The sequence below is a fragment of the Anolis carolinensis genome, unplaced genomic scaffold (genome assembly GCF_035594765.1).
Source record: "Anolis carolinensis isolate JA03-04 unplaced genomic scaffold, rAnoCar3.1.pri scaffold_7, whole genome shotgun sequence".
NCBI lineage: Eukaryota > Metazoa > Chordata > Lepidosauria > Squamata > Dactyloidae > Anolis > Anolis carolinensis.
The window spans coordinates 28,072,453-28,094,031 of NW_026943818.1; the positions used below are offsets into that span (position 1 = coordinate 28,072,453).

The 21,579-nt window shown below is 36.6% G+C and overlaps 1 protein-coding gene across 2 annotated transcripts in view; it reads left to right on the forward strand.

Annotated features, from left to right (window-relative positions):
- The first annotated feature begins 4,937 nt into the window (after positions 1–4,937).
- The window catches only part of specc1 (sperm antigen with calponin homology and coiled-coil domains 1), an 84,000-nt gene continuing 67,358 nt past the window's right edge, over positions 4,938–21,579 (forward strand). Inside the window, exons 1-3 of one of the 2 annotated variants that reach the window (XM_062960724.1) lie at positions 4,938–5,116; positions 20,641–20,823; positions 20,955–21,090. In XM_062960724.1, coding sequence (XP_062816794.1) covers positions 20,662–20,823; positions 20,955–21,090 — 298 coding nt within the window. In that variant the 5' untranslated portion in view covers positions 4,938–5,116; positions 20,641–20,661. The remainder of the gene's footprint in view (positions 5,117–20,640; positions 20,824–20,954; positions 21,091–21,579) is intronic. The other variant, XM_062960722.1, reaches the window with a different exon arrangement.

The window sequence follows — 21,579 nt, forward strand, 5'->3', positions numbered from 1 at the left end:
TCCCGCCATGCTTTTCGCGGAATAGTCCTATTGTTCCCAATACGAATTCTTGCCGCAAAGGCTCACGGGAAACAGAGTCCGCTAAGCATCCCGCGCTCTTGCTTTGAAAGGACGCTATTAGTTTTACTTCGCAGAACTGCGTCTCCCGTCATGCCTTGCGCCGCACAAACCTATTGTTTCCAATGGGAATCCCTGCCGCAGAGGCTCACGGGAAACAGAGTCCGCTAAGCATCCCGCGCTCCTGCTTGAAAGGACGCCATGTTTGTTTTACTCTGCAGAACTGCGTCTCCCGTCATGCCTTGCGCCGCACAAACCTATTGCTTCCAACGGGAATCTTAGCCGCATGGCCTCACGGGAGATGGAGTCCGCTGAGCAGACCTTCCTGAAAGGACGCCGGTCTGTACTCTGGCTTGAAAGGACGCCATGTTTGTTTTACTTCCCAGACTGCGTTTCCCGCCATGCTTTTCGCGGAATAGTCCTATTGTTCCCAATACGAATTCTTGCCGCAAAGGCTCACGGGAAACAGAGTCCGCTAAGCATCCCGCGCTCCTGCTTGAAAGGACGCCATGTTAGTTTTACTTCGCAGAACTGCGTCTCCCGTCATGCCTTGCGCGGAACAACCCTATTGCTTCCAACGGGAATCTTAGCCGCATAGCCTCACGGGAGATGGAGTCCGCTGAGCAGACCTTCCTGAAAGGACGCCAGTCGGTACTCTGGCTTGAGTTTAACGTCGCAGAACTGCATCTCCCGTCATGCCTTTCGCTGAACATCCCTATGCTTTCCAAAGGGAACCCCTGCCGCAGAGACTCACGGGAGATGGAGTCCGCTGAGCAGAATTTCCTCAAAGGATGCGCTTACTTGAAAGGACGCCATGTTTTTTAAACTTCCCAGACTGCAATTCCCGTCATGCCCTTCGCGGAAGAGCTCTATTGTTTCCAATGGGACCCCCTGCCGCAGAGGCTCACGGGAAATGAAGTCCGTTGAGCAGACCTTCCTGAAAGGACGCCGGTCTGTACTCTGGCTTGAAAGGACGCCATGTTTGTTTTACTTCGCAGAACTGCATCTCCCGCCATGCCTTTCGCGGAATAGTCCTATTGTTCCCAATAGGAATTCTTGCCGCAGAGGCTCACGGGATATGTATTTCGCTGAGCACTTTCCTCAAAAGACGCCGGCCTGCGCTCTGAATTGAAAGGACGCCATGTTTTTTAAACTTCCCAGACTGCAATTCCCGTCGTGCCCTTCGCGGAAGAGCTCTATTGTTTCCAATGGGACCCCCTGCCGCAGAGGCTCACGGGAGATGAAGTCCGCCGAGCACTTTCCTGAGAGGACGCCGGCCTGCGCTCTGAATTGAAAGGACGCCATGTTTGTTTTACTTCCCAGACTGCAATTCCCGTCATGCCTTTCGCGGAAGAGCGGTATTGTTTCCAATGGGACCCCCTGCCGCAGAGGCTCACGGGATATGTATTTCGCTGAGCACTTTCCTCAAAAGACGCCGGCCTGCGCTGACCTAAAAGGACGCCATGTTTTTTAAACCTCCCAGACTGCAATTCCCGTCGTGCCCTTCGCGGAAGAGCTCTATTGTTTCCAATGGGACCCCCTGCCGCAGAGGCTCACGGGAAATGAAGTCCGCCTGGGAGCCCGCCCTCGGAAAGGCGCCATTTTGTAACTTCCTCAGACTGCAATTCCCGTCATGCCTTCCCCTCGGTCGGTCCAGTCGGTCTTTGAAGCTGCAAGGCCATTCCAATGCTAATCAAGGTAGCCAACGGCAACATAAAGGCAAGAGTTGTAATTGGCCACCTTGATTAGCATTGGAATGGTTGGGAGGAGGTGTTAGCTGGCCCTGATTGTTTCCCGCCTTCAATTCAGGTTCGTTTTCATTTTGGGACAGCGAATTAGAGAGCGGGCACTCTGAAGAGGGAAACAACCAGGGCCAGCGAACACTTCCTCCCAACAAAAGGGGTGCCTGCTGTAGGATGTGGGCGAAATGTCAGGAGAGAGTGCTGCCACGGGCCAGACAGCCCGGAAAATAGCAAATAAAATAAATAAAATATATAACAATAAATAACATAATCAATAAATATATATATATAATAAAATATATAATTACAATCATACAATAAAATACATAATAATAATAAAATATAGAATAAAAATAATAAAATATAGAATAACAATGATAAATATATAACAATAAAATATAGAATAATAACCGTGATAAATAGATAATAATAAAACATATAATAATAATAATAAGAAAATATATAATAATAATGATGAATATAATAATAATAAAAAATAAAATATATAATAATAACAATAACAATATAATATAGAATAATAATAATGATAATAAAATAAAATGTAGAATAATAACAATGATAAATTTATAATGATAATAAAATATATAATAATAATAAGAAAATATATAATAATAATGATGAATATAATAATAATAAAATATATATATAATTACAATCATACAATAAAATACATAATAATAATAAAATATATAATAAAAGTAATAAAATATAGAATAACAATGATAAATATATAACAATAAAATATAGAATAATAACCGTGATAATTGTATAATGATAATAAAATTATATATAATAAAAATACATATAATAAAATTACATATATAATATAAAAATAACAATAATAATAAAATATAGAATAATAATGATAAATATATAACAATAAAATATAGAATAATAACCGTGATAAATGTATAATGATAATAAAATTAAATATAATAAAAATACATATAATAAAATTACATATATAATATAAAAATAACAATAATAATAAAATATAGAATAACAATGATAAATATATAATAGAATAATATTGATAAATATATAATGATAATATATATATATAACAATAATAATAAAATATAGAATAACAATGATAAATATATAATAGAATAATATTGATAAATATATAATGATTATATATATATATATATAACAATAAAATATAGAATAACAATGATAAATATATAATAATAGAATAATAGTGATAAATATATAATGATAATAAAATAAAATATATAATAATAACAATGTAGAATAACAATGATAAATATATGATAATAAAATAAAATATATAATAATAACAATATAATATAGAATAACAATGATAAATATATAATGATAATAAAATAAAATATATAATAATAACAATGATAAATATATAATGATAATAAAATAAAATATATCATAATAATAAGAAAAATATTTAATAATAATGATGAATATAATAATAATAAAATAAAATATAGAATAATAACAATAAAATATAGAATAATAACAATGATAAATATATAATGATAATAAAATAAAATATATAATAATAACAATAACAATATGTAGAATAATAACAATGATAAATATATAAAATAAAATATATCAATAATAATAATATTATAATGTAGAATAATAACAATGATAAATATATAATAAAATAATATATATAGTAATAATAAGAAGAATATAATAATAATAATAATAATGATAAATATAATAATAATAAAATAAAATATATAATAATAATAACAATATAATGTAGAATAATAACAACGCTAAATATGTAATAAAATAATATATATAATAAGAAAATATATAATAATAATGATAAATATAAAAATAATAAAATATATAATAATAAGAAAGTATATAATAATAAGAAAATATATATAATAATAAAATAAAATATATAATAATAACAATAACAATATAATATAGAATAATAATAACGATAATAAAATAAAATGTAGAATAATAACAATGATTAATATATAATGATAATAAAATATATAATAATAATAATAAGAAAATATATTATAATAATGATGAATATAATAATAAAATAAAATATATAATAACAATAACAATATAATATAGAATAATAATAATGATAATAAAATAAAATGTAGAATAATAACAATGATAAATATATAATGATAATAAAATATATAATAATAATAAGAAGAAAATATATAATAATAATGATGAATATAATAATAATAATAAAATAAAATATATAATAATAACAATAACAATATAATATAGAATAATAATAATGATAATAAAATAAAATGTAGAATAATAACAATGATAAATATATAGTGATAATAAAATATATAATAATAATAATAAGAAGAAAATATATAATAATAATGATGAATATAATAATAATAATAAAATATATAATAATAACAATAACAATATAATATAGAATAATAATAATGATAATAAAATAAAATGTAGAATAATAACAATGATAAATATATAATGATAATAAAATATATAATAATAATAATAAGAAGAAAATATATAATAATAATGATGAATATAATAATAATATAATAAAATATATAATAATAATATAATGTAGAATAACAATGATAAATATATGATAATAAAATAAAATGTAGAATAATAACAATGATAAATATATAATGATAATAAAATAAAATATATAATAATAAGAAAATATATAATAATAATGATGAATATAAAAATAATATAATAAAATATATAATAATAAAATGTAGAATAATAACAATGATAAATATATAATGATAATAAAATAAAATATATAATAAGAAAATATATAATAATAATAAGAAGAAAATATATAATAATAATGATGAATATAATAATAATAAAATAAAATATATAATAATAACAATAACAATATAATATAGAATAATAATAATGATAATAAAATAAAATGTAGAATAATAACAATGATAAATATATAATGATAATAAAATATATAATAATAATAAGAAGAAAATATATAATAATAATGATGAATATAATAATAATAAAAAATAAAATATATAATAATGATAAATACAGAATAATAATATCAAATAAATAATGATGATGATGATGATGGGGTGGAGGTGGGACTCGAACCCGGGCCGGGCCTGCTGACATGTGTGGGTGGCCTGTCTGTCATCACATGACCCCGGCTGTCTTCCCCTTTTCTCTCCGGGTGCGGATGCGGATGGGCTTCTCTCGCCTGCACCAGTGGCACAGAGGCACAGCGAGCCTGCATCCCTTTCAACCTTCCATCCTGTTGATGCGGCAGAAGCAGCCCGGTGAGTGAGTGAGTGAGTGGAGTGCCTGCCGGGCATCCTTTTCTCTGCACATCTGCAAGGGAAACCAATGCGCGGCTGCTGCTGCTGCTGCTACTGTCATTTTGGCTCAGCCTCGGTCGGTTTGCTCCGAACCTTCTGCCTTGGCTTCGTCCTTCTCTCCCTTAAAGAATAAAATAAAATAATATTAGTATAATAATAATAATAATAATAATAATTCTTGTACTGATTCTGCTCTAGTTTGTAGTGCGGTTTTCTTGTACTGATTCTGCTCTAGTTTGTAGTGCGGTTTTCTTGTACTGATTCTGCTCTAGTTTGTAGTGCGGTTTTCTTGTACTGATTCTGCTCTAGTTTGTAGTGCGGTTTTCTTGTACTGATTCTGCTCTAATTTATTATAATAATTATTATAGAAGAATATAATTTAATTGGGCTTCTTCTCTCTCTTTTCTCTCCTCCTTTTCATTGCATTGGTTTTTGTGTGTGTGTGTTAGGGAATAATATAATAATAGTATAATATAATAATAATAATAATAGTATAATATAATAATAATAATAATATAATAGTATAATATAATAATAATAATAATCATAATATAATAATATAATTGGGCTTCTTCTCTGTCTTTTCTCTCCTCCTTTTCATTGCATTGGGTTTTTTTGTGTGTGTGTTAGGGAATAATATAATATAATAATAGTATAATATAATAATAATATAATAGTATAATATAATAATAATATAATAGTATAATATAATAATAATAATAAACATAATATAATAATATAATTGGGCTTCTCTCTTTTCTCTCCTCCTTTTCATTGCATTGGGTTTTTTGTGTGTGTGTTAGGGAATAATATAATATAATAATAGTATAATATAATAATAATAATATTATAATAGTATAATATAATAATAATAATTATTATTTTATAATATAATTGGGATTCTTCTCTGTCTTTTCTCTCCTCCTTTTCATTGCATTGGATTTTTTTTTTGTGTGTGTATGTATATGTATATATATATATATATATATATATATGGGATCGTTATTAAATGTTTGGGGTTGTCTTGCATTCTAGTCGTGACCAGAATCTCTGGGTACCTACAGGGCCATTAATAATAAAAATAAAACCTAATAATAATAATAATAATAATAATAATAATGTTATTATTATTATTACATTATATTACTATTATGTTATTATTATAGTACATTATATTATTATTATATTTTATTATTATAACTATTATATCATTATTACTAATAAGTATTATGTTATTATTATTACATTATATTATTATTATAATTATGTTATTATTATTACATTATATTATATTTTATTATTATAATAACTATTGTTATAATTATTATATTGTATTATTTATAATTATTATGTTATTGTTATTACATTATATAATATTTTTATTAGTATAATAATTATTATTGCATTATATTATTATATTTTATTATTATAACTATTGTTATTATTACAATATATTATAATATTTTATTATTATAATATTAATATTTTATTATTACATTACATTATTATATTTTATTATAATTATTATAATTATTATTACATTATATTATTATATTTTACTATTATATTAACTATTGTTATTTTAATATTATATTAACTATTGTTAATATTTTATTATTATAATTATTATGTTATTATTGTTATTACATTATAATATTTTTTATTATAATTATTACGTTATTATTGCATTATATTATATTTTTATTATTATATTTTATTATTTTTAAATTATATTAATTAATATATGAGTTAATATATTATAAAATATATTACTATATTAATTTATGATTAATAATAAATGTAATAAGAATAAATGTAATAAATATAATAAAACAAATATAAATGTAATTATCATAAACAATAATTGTAATAAGAATAATATAATAAATATAGCAAAAATATAATAAATATCATATAGATAAAATAAATATAATATAAATATAATAAATATAAATACAATGGTAATAAAGGTAACAAGAACAAAAACAATGAATACAATAAATATAGTACTAAATACTAATATATGTAATGAGAATAAATATAATAAATATAAAAAATAGATATACAATAATTGTAAACAGCAACAGACAAGATAAACCGCTGAGCTGCTGAACTTGTGGACCGAAAAGGCGGCAGTTCGAATCCGGGGAGTGGGGTGAGCTCCCGCTGTTAGCCCCAGCTCCTGCCAACCTAGCAGTTCAAAAACGTGCAAACGTGGGTAGATCAATAGGTACAGCTCTGGCGGGACAACGCTGGCTCTTTGAGCTTTTCACAGAACGTGCTTTTCCTCCTTTGCCTTTGAATCGCAAGAGGAGGTGAAACAGGGAAAAGAGGAAAATATTCAGAACAGATTTCCATTCCTCGACCGCCCACTCGTTTGCCGGCATCCGGCCCCGAAACCACGTCAGGAAGGAAAAGGGGAACAAACGGGCTGCAAGGAACAGGCATTCTGTCTCCTTCTTGTAGTTTGTAGTGCGGTTTTCTTGTACTGATTCTGCCCTAGTTTGTAGTGCGGTTTTCTTGTACTGATTCTGCTCTAGTTTGTAGTGCGGTTTTCTTGTACTGATTCTGCTCTAGTTTGTAGTGCGGTTTACTTGTACTGATTCTGCTCTAGTTTGTAGTGCGGTTTTCTTGTACTGATTCTGCTCTAGTTTGTAGTGCGGTTTTCTTGTACTGATTCTGCTCTAGTTTGTAGTGCGGTTTTCTTGTACTGATTCTGCTCTAGTTTGTAGTGCGGTTTTCTTGTACTGATTCTGCTCTAGTTTGTAGTGCGGCTTTCTTGTACTGATTCTGCTCTAGTTTGTAGTGCGGTTTTCTTGTACTGATTCTGCTCTAGTTTGTAGTGCGGTTTTCTTGTACTGATTCTGCCCTAGTTTGTAGTGCGGTTTACTTGTACTGATTCTGCTCTAGTTTGTAGTGCGGTTTTCTTGTACTGATTCTGCCCTAGTTTGTAGTGCGGTTTACTTGTACTGATTCTGCTCTAGTTTGTAGTGCGGTTTTCTTGTACTGATTCTGCCCTAGTTTGTAGTGCGGTTTACTTGTACTGATTCTGCTCTAGTTTGTAGTGCGGTTTTCTTGTACTGATTCTGCCCTAGTTTGTAGTGCGGTTTACTTGTACTGATTCTGCTCTAGTTTGTAGTGCGGTTTTCTTGTACTGATTCTGCCCTAGTTTGTAGTGCGGTTTACTTGTACTGATTCTGCCCTAGTTTGTAGTGCGGTTTACTTGTACTGATTCTGCTCTAGTTTGTAGTGCGGTTTTCTTGTACTGGTTCTGCTCTAGTTTGTAGTGTGGTTTTCTTGTACTGATTCTGCTCTAGTTTGTAGTGCAATTTTCTTGTACTGATTCTGCCCTAGTTTGTAGTGCAGTTTTCTTGTACTGATTCTGCCCTAGTTTGTAGTGCGGTTTTCTTGTACTGATTCTGCACTAGTTTGTAGTGCGGTTTTCTTGTACTGATTCTGCACTAGTTTGTAGTGCGGTTTTCTTGTAGTGATTCTGCTCTAGTTTGTAGTGCGGTTTTCTTGTACTGGTTCTGCTCTAGTTTGTAGTGCGGTTTTCTTGTACTGATTCTGCTCTAGTTTGTAGTGCGGTTTTCTTGTACTGATTCTGCTCTAGTTTGTAGTGCGGTTTTCTTGTACTGATTCTGCACTAGTTTGTAGTGCGGTTTTCTTGTACTGATTCTGCTCTAGTTTGTAGTGCGGTTTTCTTGTACTGATTCTGCTCTAGTTTGTAGTGCGGTTTTCTTGTACTGATTCTGCTCTAGTTTGTAGTGCGGTTTTCTTGTACTGATTCTGCTAGTTTGTAGTGCGGTTTTCTTGTACTGATTCTGCTCTAGTTTGTAGTGCGGTTTACTTGTACTGATTCTGCACTAGTTTGTAGTGCGGTTTTCTTGTACTGATTCTGCCCTAGTTTGTAGTGCGGTTTTCTTGTACTGATTCTGCCCTAGTTTGTAGTGCGGTTTTCTTGTACTGATTCTGCCCTAGTTTGTAGTGCGGTTTTCTTGTACTGGTTCTGCTCTAGTTTGTAGTGCGGTTTTCTTGTACTGATTCTGCTCTAGTTTGTAGTGCGGTTTTCTTGTACTGATTCTGCTCTAGTTTGTAGTGCGGTTTTCTTGTACTGATTCTGCTCTAGTTTGTAGTGCGGTTTTCTTGTACTGGTTCTGCTCTAGTTTGTAGTGCGGTTTTCTTGTACTGGTTCTGCCCTAGTTTGTAGTGCGGTTTTCTTGTACTGATTCTGCACTAGTTTGTAGTGCGGTTTTCTTGTACTGGTTCTGCTCTAGTTTGTAGTGCGGTTTTCTTGTACTGGTTCTGCTCTAGTTTGTAGTGCGGTTTTCTTGTACTGGTTCTGCTCTAGTTTGTAGTGCGGTTTTCTTGTACTGATTCTGCTCTAGTTTGTAGTGCGGTTTTCTTGTACTGATTCTGCCCTAGTTTGTAGTGCGGTTTTCTTGTACTGATTCTGCTCTAGTTTGTAGTGCGGTTTTCTTGTACTGATTCTGCTCTAGTTTGTAGTGCGGTTTTCTTGTACTGATTCTGCACTAGTTTGTATTGCGGTTTTCTTGTAGTGATTCTGCTCTAGTTTGTAGTGCGGTTTTCTTGTACTGGTTCTGCTCTAGTTTGTAGTGCGGTTTTCTTGTACTGATTCTGCTCTAGTTTGTAGTGCGGTTTTCTTGTACTGATTCTGCTCTAGTTTGTAGTGCGGTTTTCTTGTACTGATTCTGCTCTAGTTTGTAGTGCGGTTTTCTTGTACTGATTCTGCACTAGTTTGTAGTGCGGTTTTCTTGTACTGATTCTGCTCTAGTTTGTAGTGCGGTTTTCTTGTACTGATTCTGCTCTAGTTTGTAGTGCGGTTTTCTTGTACTGATTCTGCTCTAGTTTGTAGTGCGGTTTTCTTGTACTGATTCTGCTCTAGTTTGTAGTGCGGTTTTCTTGTACTGATTCTGCTCTAGTTTGTAGTGCGGTTTTCTTGTACTGATTCTGCTCTAGTTTGTAGTGCGGTTTTCTTGTACTGATTCTGCTCTAGTTTGTAGTGCGGTTTTCTTGTACTGATTCTGCACTAGTTTGTAGTGCGGTTTTCTTGTAGTGATTCTGCTCTAGTTTGTAGTGCGGTTTTCTTGTACTGGTTCTGCTCTAGTTTGTAGTGCGGTTTTCTTGTACTGATTCTGCTATAGTTTGTAGTGCGGTTTTCTTGTACTTATTCTGCCCTAGTTTGTAGTGCGGTTTTCTTGTACTGATTCTGCTCTAGTTTGTAGTGCGGTTTTCTTGTACTGATTCTGCACTAGTTTGTAGTGCAGTTTTCTTGTACTGATTCTGCTCTAGTTTGTAGTGCGGTTTTCTTGTACTGATTCTGCTCTAGTTTGTAGTGCGGTTTTCTTGTACTGATTCTGCTCTAGTTTGTAGTGCGGTTTTCTTGTACTGATTCTGCACTAGTTTGTAGTGCGGTTTTCTTGTACTGATTCTGCACTAGTTTGTAGTGCAGTTTTCTTGTACTGATTCTGCACTAGTTTGTAGTGCGGTTTTCTTGTAGTGATTCTGCTCTAGTTTGTAGTGCGGTTTTCTTGTAGTGGTTCTGCTCTAGTTTGTAGTGCGGTTTTCTTGTACTGGTTCTGCTCTAGTTTGTAGTGCGGTTTTCTTGTACTGATTCTGCACTAGTTTGTAGTGCGGTTTTCTTGTACTGATTCTGCTCTAGTTTGTAGTGCGGTTTTCTTGTACTGATTCTGCTCTAGTTTGTAGTGCAGTTTTCTTGTACTGATTCTGCTCTAGTTTGTAGTGTGGTTTTCTTGTACTGATTCTGCTCTAGTTTGTAGTGCAGTTTTCTTGTACTGGTTCTGCTCTAGTTTGTAGTGTGGTTTTTTTGTACTGATTCTGCTCTAGTTTGTAGTGCGGTTTTCTTGTACTGGTTCTGCTCTAGTTTGTAGTGTGGTTTTCTTGTACTGGTTCTGCTCTAGTTTGTAGTGTGGTTTTCTTGTACTGATTCTGCCCTAGTTTGTAGTGCGGTTTTCTTGTACTGATTCTGCTCTAGTTTGTAGTGCAGTTTTCTTGTACTGATTCTGCCCTAGTTTGTAGTGCGGTTTTCTTGTACTGATTCTGCACTAGTTTGTAGTGCGGTTTTCTTGTACTGATTCTGCACTAGTTTGTAGTGCGGTTTTCTTGTAGTGATTCTGCTCTAGTTTGTAGTGCGGTTTTCTTGTACTGGTTCTGCTCTAGTTTGTAGTGCGGTTTTCTTGTACTGATTCTGCTCTAGGTTGTAGTGCAGTTTTCTTGTACTGATTCTGCCCTAGTTTGTAGTGCGGTTTTCTTGTACTGGTTCTGCTCTAGTTTGTAGTGTGGTTTTCTTGTACTGATTCTGCTCTAGTTTGTAGTGCAATTTTCTTGTACTGATTCTGCCCTAGTTTGTAGTGCAGTTTTCTTGTACTGATTCTGCCCTAGTTTGTAGTGCGGTTTTCTTGTACTGATTCTGCACTAGTTTGTAGTGCGGTTTTCTTGTACTGATTCTGCACTAGTTTGTAGTGCGGTTTTCTTGTAGTGATTCTGCTCTAGTTTGTAGTGCGGTTTTCTTGTACTGGTTCTGCTCTAGTTTGTAGTGCGGTTTTCTTGTACTGGTTCTGCTCTAGTTTGTAGTGCGGTTTTCTTGTACTGATTCTGCTCTAGTTTGTAGTGCGGTTTTCTTGTACTGATTCTGCTCTAGTTTGTAGTGCGGTTTTCTTGTACTGATTCTGCACTAGTTTGTAGTGCGGTTTTCTTGTACTGGTTCTGCTCTAGTTTGTAGTGCGGTTTTCTTGTACTGGTTCTGCTCTAGTTTGTAGTGCGGTTTTCTTGTACTGATTCTGCTCTAGTTTGTAGTGCGGTTTTCTTGTACTGATTCTGCTCTAGTTTGTAGTGCGGTTTTCTTGTACTGATTCTGCTCTAGTTTGTAGTGCGGTTTTCTTGTACTGATTCTGCTCTAGTTTGTAGTGCGGTTTTCTTGTACTGATTCTGCTCTAGTTTGTAGTGCGGTTTTCTTGTACTGATTCTGCTCTAGTTTGTAGTGCGGTTTTCTTGTACTGATTCTGCACTAGTTTGTAGTGCGGTTTTCTTGTACTGATTCTGCTCTAGTTTGTAGTGCGGTTTTCTTGTACTGATTCTGCTCTAGTTTGTAGTGCGGTTTTCTTGTACTGATTCTGCTCTAGTTTGTAGTGCGGTTTTCTTGTACTGATTCTGCTCTAGTTTGTAGTGCGGTTTTCTTGTACTGATTCTGCACTAGTTTGTAGTGCGGTTTTCTTGTAGTGATTCTGCTCTAGTTTGTAGTGCGGTTTTCTTGTACTGGTTCTGCTCTAGTTTGTAGTGCGGTTTTCTTGTACTGATTCTGCTCTAGTTTGTAGTGCGGTTTTCTTGTACTGATTCTGCTCTAGTTTGTAGTGCGGTTTTCTTGTACTGATTCTGCTCTAGTTTGTAGTGCGGTTTTCTTGTACTGATTCTGCACTAGTTTGTAGTGCGGTTTTCTTGTACTGATTCTGCTCTAGTTTGTAGTGCGGTTTTCTTGTACTGATTCTGCTCTAGTTTGTAGTGCAGTTTTCTTGTACTGATTCTGCTCTAGTTTGTAGTGTGGTTTTCTTGTACTGATTCTGCTCTAGTTTGTAGTGCAGTTTTCTTGTACTGGTTCTGCTCTAGTTTGTAGTGTGGTTTTTTTGTACTGATTCTGCTCTAGTTTGTAGTGCGGTTTTCTTGTACTGGTTCTGCTCTAGTTTGTAGTGTGGTTTTCTTGTACTGGTTCTGCTCTAGTTTGTAGTGTGGTTTTCTTGTACTGATTCTGCCCTAGTTTGTAGTGCGGTTTTCTTGTACTGATTCTGCTCTAGTTTGTAGTGCAGTTTTCTTGTACTGATTCTGCCCTAGTTTGTAGTGCGGTTTTCTTGTACTGATTCTGCACTAGTTTGTAGTGCGGTTTTCTTGTACTGATTCTGCACTAGTTTGTAGTGCGGTTTTCTTGTAGTGATTCTGCTCTAGTTTGTAGTGCGGTTTTCTTGTACTGGTTCTGCTCTAGTTTGTAGTGCGGTTTTCTTGTACTGATTCTGCTCTAGGTTGTAGTGCAGTTTTCTTGTACTGATTCTGCCCTAGTTTGTAGTGCGGTTTTCTTGTACTGGTTCTGCTCTAGTTTGTAGTGTGGTTTTCTTGTACTGATTCTGCTCTAGTTTGTAGTGCAATTTTCTTGTACTGATTCTGCCCTAGTTTGTAGTGCAGTTTTCTTGTACTGATTCTGCCCTAGTTTGTAGTGCGGTTTTCTTGTACTGATTCTGCACTAGTTTGTAGTGCGGTTTTCTTGTACTGATTCTGCACTAGTTTGTAGTGCGGTTTTCTTGTAGTGATTCTGCTCTAGTTTGTAGTGCGGTTTTCTTGTACTGGTTCTGCTCTAGTTTGTAGTGCGGTTTTCTTGTACTGGTTCTGCTCTAGTTTGTAGTGCGGTTTTCTTGTACTGATTCTGCTCTAGTTTGTAGTGCGGTTTTCTTGTACTGATTCTGCTCTAGTTTGTAGTGCGGTTTTCTTGTACTGATTCTGCCCTAGTTTGTAGTGCGGTTTTCTTGTACTGGTTCTGCTCTAGTTTGTAGTGCGGTTTTCTTGTACTGGTTCTGCTCTAGTTTGTAGTGCGGTTTTCTTGTACTGATTCTGCTCTAGTTTGTAGTGCGGTTTTCTTGTACTGATTCTGCTCTAGTTTGTAGTGCGGTTTTCTTGTACTGATTCTGCTCTAGTTTGTAGTGCGGTTTTCTTGTACTGATTCTGCTCTAGTTTGTAGTGCGGTTTTCTTGTACTGATTCTGCTCTAGTTTGTAGTGCGGTTTTCTTGTACTGGTTCTGCTCTAGTTTGTAGTGCGGTTTTCTTGTACTGGTTCTGCCCTAGTTTGTAGTGCGGTTTTCTTGTACTGATTCTGCACTAGTTTGTAGTGCGGTTTTCTTGTACTGGTTCTGCTCTAGTTTGTAGTGCGGTTTTCTTGTACTGGTTCTGCTCTAGTTTGTAGTGCGGTTTTCTTGTACTGGTTCTGCTCTAGTTTGTAGTGCGGTTTTCTTGTACTGATTCTGCTCTAGTTTGTAGTGCGGTTTTCTTGTACTGATTCTGCCCTAGTTTGTAGTGCGGTTTTCTTGTACTGATTCTGCTCTAGTTTGTAGTGCGGTTTTCTTGTACTGATTCTGCTCTAGTTTGTAGTGCGGTTTTCTTGTACTGATTCTGCACTAGTTTGTATTGCGGTTTTCTTGTAGTGATTCTGCTCTAGTTTGTAGTGCGGTTTTCTTGTACTGGTTCTGCTCTAGTTTGTAGTGCGGTTTTCTTGTACTGATTCTGCTCTAGTTTGTAGTGCGGTTTTCTTGTACTGATTCTGCTCTAGTTTGTAGTGCGGTTTTCTTGTACTGATTCTGCTCTAGTTTGTAGTGCGGTTTTCTTGTACTGATTCTGCACTAGTTTGTAGTGCGGTTTTCTTGTACTGATTCTGCTCTAGTTTGTAGTGCGGTTTTCTTGTACTGATTCTGCTCTAGTTTGTAGTGCGGTTTTCTTGTACTGATTCTGCTCTAGTTTGTAGTGCGGTTTTCTTGTACTGATTCTGCTCTAGTTTGTAGTGCGGTTTTCTTGTACTGATTCTGCTCTAGTTTGTAGTGCGGTTTTCTTGTACTGATTCTGCTCTAGTTTGTAGTGCGGTTTTCTTGTACTGATTCTGCTCTAGTTTGTAGTGCGGTTTTCTTGTACTGATTCTGCACTAGTTTGTAGTGCGGTTTTCTTGTAGTGATTCTGCTCTAGTTTGTAGTGCGGTTTTCTTGTACTGGTTCTGCTCTAGTTTGTAGTGCGGTTTTCTTGTACTGATTCTGCTATAGTTTGTAGTGCGGTTTTCTTGTACTTATTCTGCCCTAGTTTGTAGTGCGGTTTTCTTGTACTGATTCTGCTCTAGTTTGTAGTGCGGTTTTCTTGTACTGATTCTGCACTAGTTTGTAGTGCAGTTTTCTTGTACTGATTCTGCTCTAGTTTGTAGTGCGGTTTTCTTGTACTGATTCTGCTCTAGTTTGTAGTGCGGTTTTCTTGTACTGATTCTGCTCTAGTTTGTAGTGCGGTTTTCTTGTACTGATTCTGCACTAGTTTGTAGTGCGGTTTTCTTGTACTGATTCTGCACTAGTTTGTAGTGCAGTTTTCTTGTACTGATTCTGCACTAGTTTGTAGTGCGGTTTTCTTGTAGTGATTCTGCTCTAGTTTGTAGTGCGGTTTTCTTGTAGTGGTTCTGCTCTAGTTTGTAGTGCGGTTTTCTTGTACTGGTTCTGCTCTAGTTTGTAGTGCGGTTTTCTTGTACTGATTCTGCACTAGTTTGTAGTGCGGTTTTCTTGTACTGATTCTGCTCTAGTTTGTAGTGCGGTTTTCTTGTACTGATTCTGCTCTAGTTTGTAGTGCAGTTTTCTTGTACTGATTCTGCTCTAGTTTGTAGTGTGGTTTTCTTGTACTGATTCTGCTCTAGTTTGTAGTGCAGTTTTCTTGTACTGGTTCTGCTCTAGTTTGTAGTGTGGTTTTTTTGTACTGATTCTGCTCTAGTTTGTAGTGCGGTTTTCTTGTACTGGTTCTGCTCTAGTTTGTAGTGTGGTTTTCTTGTACTGGTTCTGCTCTAGTTTGTAGTGTGGTTTTCTTGTACTGATTCTGCCCTAGTTTGTAGTGCGGTTTTCTTGTACTGATTCTGCTCTAGTTTGTAGTGCAGTTTTCTTGTACTGATTCTGCCCTAGTTTGTAGTGCGGTTTTCTTGTACTGATTCTGCACTAGTTTGTAGTGCGGTTTTCTTGTACTGATTCTGCACTAGTTTGTAGTGCGGTTTTCTTGTAGTGATTCTGCTCTAGTTTGTAGTGCGGTTTTCTTGTACTGGTTCTGCTCTAGTTTGTAGTGCGGTTTTCTTGTACTGATTCTGCTCTAGGTTGTAGTGCAGTTTTCTTGTACTGATTCTGCCCTAGTTTGTAGTGCGGTTTTCTTGTACTGGTTCTGCTCTAGTTTGTAGTGTGGTTTTCTTGTACTGATTCTGCTCTAGTTTGTAGTGCAATTTTCTTGTACTGATTCTGCCCTAGTTTGTAGTGCAGTTTTCTTGTACTGATTCTGCCCTAGTTTGTAGTGCGGTTTTCTTGTACTGATTCTGCACTAGTTTGTAGTGCGGTTTTCTTGTACTGATTCTGCACTAGTTTGTAGTGCGGTTTTCTTGTAGTGATTCTGCTCTAGTTTGTAGTGCGGTTTTCTTGTACTGGTTCTGCTCTAGTTTGTAGTGCGGTTTTCTTGTACTGGTTCTGCTCTAGTTTGTAGTGCGGTTTTCTTGTACTGATTCTGCTCTAGTTTGTAGTGCGGTTTTCTTGTACTGATTCTGCTCTAGTTTGTAGTGCGGTTTTCTTGTACTGATTCTGCACTAGTTTGTAGTGCGGTTTTCTTGTACTGATTCTGCTCTAGTTTGTAGTGCGGTTTTCTTGTACTGATTCTGCTCTAGTTTGTAGTGCGGTTTTCTTGTACTGATTCTGCACTAGTTTGTAGTGCGGTTTTCTTGTACTGATTCTGCTCTAGTTTGTAGTGCGGTTTTCTTGTACTGATTCTGCTCTAGTTTGTAGTGCGGTTTTCTTGTACTGATTCTGCTCTAGTTTGTAGTGCGGTTTTCTTGTACTGATTCTGCTCTAGTTTGTAGTGCGGTTTTCTTGTACTGATTCTGCTCTAGTTTGTAGTGCGGTTTTCTTGTACTGATTCTGCTCTAGTTTGTAGTGCGGTTTTCTTGTACTGATTCTGCTCTAGTTTGTAGTGCGGTTTTCTTGTACTGATTCTGCTCTAGTTTGTAGTGCGGTTTTCTTGTACTGATTCTGCTCTAGTTTGTAGTGCGGTTTTCTTGTACTGATTCTGCTCTAGTTTGTAGTGCGGTTTTCTTGTACTGATTCTGCACTAGTTTGTAGTGCGGTTTTCTTGTAGTGATTCTGCTCTAGTTTGTAGTGCGGTTTTCTTGTACTGGTTCTGCTCTAGTTTGTAGTGCGGTTTTCTTGTACTGATTCTGCTCTAGTTTGTAGTGCGGTTTTCTTGTACTTATTCTGCCCTAGTTTGTAGTGCGGTTTTCTTGTACTGATTCTGCTCTAGTTTGTAGTGCGGTTTTCTTGTACTGATTCTGCACTAGTTTGTAGTGCGGTTTTCTTGTACTGATTCTGCTCTAGTTTGTAGTGCGGTTTTCTTGTACTGATTCTGCTCTAGTTTGTAGTGCGGTTTTCTTGTACTGATTCTGCTCTAGTTTGTAGTGCGGTTTTCTTGTACTGATTCTGCACTAGTTTGTAGTGCGGTTTTCTTGTACTGATTCTGCACTAGTTTGTAGTGCGGTTTTCTTGTACTGATTCTGCACTAGTTTGTAGTGCGGTTTTCTTGTACTGATTCTGCACTAGTTTGTAGTGCAGTTTTCTTGTACTGATTCTGCACTAGTTTGTAGTGCGGTTTTCTTGTAGTGATTCTGCTCTAGTTTGTAGTGCGGTTTTCTTGTAGTGGTTCTGCTCTAGTTTGTAGTGCGGTTTTCTTGTACTGGTTCTGCTCTAGTTTGTAGTGCGGTTTTCTTGTACTGATTCTGCACTAGTTTGTAGTGCGGTTTTCTTGTACTGATTCTGCTCTAGTTTGTAGTGCGGTTTTCTTGTACTGATTCTGCTCTAGTTTGTAGTGCAGTTTTCTTGTACTGATTCTGCTCTAGTTTGTAGTGTGGTTTTCTTGTACTGATTCTGCTCTAGTTTGTAGTGCAGTTTTCTTGTACTGGTTCTGCTCTAGTTTGTAGTGTGGTTTTTTTGTACTGATTCTGCTCTAGTTTGTAGTGCGGTTTTCTTGTACTGGTTCTGCTCTAGTTTGTAGTGTGGTTTTCTTGTACTGGTTCTGCTCTAGTTTGTAGTGTGGTTTTCTTGTACTGATTCTGCCCTAGTTTGTAGTGCGGTTTTCTTGTACTGATTCTGCTCTAGTTTGTAGTGCAGTTTTCTTGTACTGATTCTGCCCTAGTTTGTAGTGCGGTTTTCTTGTACTGATTCTGCACTAGTTTGTAGTGCGGTTTTCTTGTACTGATTCTGCACTAGTTTGTAGTGCGGTTTTCTTGTAGTGATTCTGCTCTAGTTTGTAGTGCGGTTTTCTTGTACTGGTTCTGCTCTAGTTTGTAGTGCGGTTTTCTTGTACTGATTCTGCTCTAGGTTGTAGTGCAGTTTTCTTGTACTGATTCTGCCCTAGTTTGTAGTGCGGTTTTCTTGTACTGGTTCTGCTCTAGTTTGTAGTGTGGTTTTCTTGTACTGATTCTGCTCTAGTTTGTAGTGCAATTTTCTTGTACTGATTCTGCCCTAGTTTGTAGTGCAGTTTTCTTGTACTGATTCTGCCCTAGTTTGTAGTGCGGTTTTCTTGTACTGATTCTGCACTAGTTTGTAGTGCGGTTTTCTTGTACTGATTCTGCACTAGTTTGTAGTGCGGTTTTCTTGTAGTGATTCTGCTCTAGTTTGTAGTGCGGTTTTCTTGTACTGGTTCTGCTCTAGTTTGTAGTGCGGTTTTCTTGTACTGATTCTGCTCTAGTTTGTAGTGCGGTTTTCTTGTACTTATTCTGCCCTAGTTTGTAGTGCGGTTTTCTTGTACTGATTCTGCACTAGTTTGTAGTGCGGTTTTCTTGTACTGATTCTGCTCTAGTTTGTAGTGCGGTTTTCTTGTACTGGTTCTGCTCTAGTTTGTAGTGCGGTTTTCTTGCACTGATTCTGCTCTAGTTTGTAGTGCGGTTTTCTTGTACTGATTCTGCACTAGTTTGTAGTGCAGTTTTTTTGTACTGATTCTGCACTAGTTTGTACTGCGGTTTTCTTGTACTGATTCTGCTCTAGTTTGTAGTGCGGTTTTCTTGTACTGATTCTGCTCTAGTTTGTAGTGCGGTTTTCTTGTACTGGTTCTGCTCTAGTTTGTAGTGCGGTTTTCTTGTACTGATTCTGCTCTAGTTTGTAGTGCGGTTTTCTTGTACTGATTCTGCTCTAGTTTGTAGTGCGGTTTTCTTATACTGGTTCTGGTCTAGTTTGTAGTGCGGTTTTCTTGTACTGGTTCTGCTCTAGTTTGTAGTGCGGTTTTCTTGTACTGATTCTGCTCTAGTTTGTAGTGTGGTTTTCTTGTACTGGTTCTGCTCTAGTTTGTAGTGCGGTTTTCTTGTACTGATTCTGCTCTAGTTTGTAGTGCGGTTTTCTTGTACTGATTCTGCCCTAGTTTGTAGTGCGGTTTTCTTGTACTGATTCTGCTCTAGTTTGTAGTGCGGTTTTCTTGTACTGATTCTGCTCTAGTTTGTAGTGCGGTTTTCTTGTACTGGGTTTTTTTTTTCGTCAGCTCTAGTTTGTAGTGCGGTTTTCTTGTACTGTTTTTTTGTTTGCTGTGTTTTGAGGAGTTTCTGATTTTTGACTTCAATCAAAGCTGGTTCTTCACTTTGCTTGACATATTCTGCCAGGGCATGTTCTTCTTCTTTGACGGCTTGTTTTACTTGTAAGAGTCCTCTGCCCCCTGATCTTCTAGGCAGATACAGCCGGTCAACATCCCTGCGAGGGTGCAGTGAGTGATGAATGGTCATGAGTTTTCTTGTTTTTCTGTCCAAATTGTCCAGTTCCACCTGTGTCCAGTTTATGATGCCAGCAGTATATCTTATGACAGGTATGGCCCAGGTGTTTATGGCCTTGATGGTGTTGCCTCCATTGAGCTTGCTTTTGAGATTTTTTCTGACCCTTTGTGTGTATTCTTTACTGACCACAGTCTTCACATGTTCATGCTTGATGTTGTCCAGCTGTAATATGCCCAGATATTTATAGGCCTCTGGCTGGTGACACTTTATTGTTTGGCCATTGGGCATATTGATGCCCTCACTTTCAATGATTTTTCCCTTCTTCAATGCCACTGTCGAACATTTGTCCAAGCCAAACTCCATGCTGATATCAGTGCTAAAAATTCGGACAGTGTTGGTCAGAGACTGGATTTCAGTTTCCGTTTTCCCATACAGCTTCAGGTCATCCATGTACATCAGATGTGAAATTTTGTGAGACTTCTTAGATGTTTGATAACCGAGATTTGTTTTTTGTAAGATTGTTGACAGAGGGATCATGGCAATAATGAAAAGCAGAGGGGACAATGAGTCTCCCTGGAAAATTCCTCTCCTGATGTTGACAAGTCCATAGCTTTCATTTCCAACAAACAGTTCAGTTTTCCAGTGCTCCATCATGTTTTCAATGAAGGTGCCAACGTTTTTACTAATCCCGATGGCGTCCAGGCACTTGATGATCCAGCTGTGTGGGAGTGAGTCAAAGGCCTTTTTGTAGTCAATCCACGTCATGTGAAGATTAGCTTTATTATTATTATTATTATTATCACCTTATATCCACCTCTCATATCCCTCTGGCCGTTTCCCAGACCTGGACGGAGCTCTTGAATATTATTATTATTATTATTATTATTATTATTATTATTATTATTATTATATGATGACCTTCCATCCCATCCCCCTCTCGTATTCCCAGACCTGGACGGAGCTCCTGACCATGAAGGGCGCTGGTGCCTGCAGGGCCTGGGGGGCCTCGGTCTCGTCCAAGGCGTGTCCGGCGGCCACGACGGAGAGGGTGAAGCCGCTGCCCGTCCCTCCGCCCGGCATGAAGGCCTCCAAGTCGTCCACCTCGCTGGCCTTCGACTCCCGACTGGGCAAGGTGGGCACAAACCAGGGCCAGGCTTCCTCTGGGTGTCATACCACCTCCGGCCACTAGATGCCGCTCTCCCCCAACCACGGCATAGGTCACCTCTCTCTCTCTCTCTCTCTCTCTCTCTCTCTCTCTTGCAGCTGAAGAGGGCCAGCAGCGAGGACACCCTCCACAAGACGGGCTTTGCCGCCACCCCGGGGACCTCGCGCCTCAAGAAGACGGTCACCACGGGGGCCATCGCCGAGCTGGCCGAGAACCGCATGCGGACTAGCGCAGGTAGGCCGGACACTCCACCTTTCCCTCTTCCTCTCTCTTCCTTCCTTGATTCCCTTTTTCTTTCCTTCCTTCCTTCCCTTCCTTTCTCTTTCCTCTTCTTTCTTCCTGTTATACTTCCTTTCCTTCTTCCTTCGTTTCTTCCTCTGATACTTTTTTCTCCACCTTCCCTTCCTTCCTTCCTTCTTTTCCTTCCTTCCTTCCTTCTCTTTCTTTTTATACTTCTTTCCTTCCTCTTTCCTCCTTTTCTTCCTTCCTTCCTTCCTTCCTTCCTTCCTTCCTTCCTTCTTTTCTTTCCTTCCTTCCTTCCTTTCTTCCTTCCTTCTCTTTCTTCCTTTTCTTCTTCCTTCCTCCTTCCTCCTTTTTCTCCTTCCTTCTTTTCCTTCTTTCTTTCCTGTTTCCTTCTTCTTTCCTCCCTCCCTCCCTCCTTTCTTTCCTTCCTTCCTTCCTTCTTTCTTTCCTTCCTTCCTTCCTTCTTTCTTTCCTTCCTTC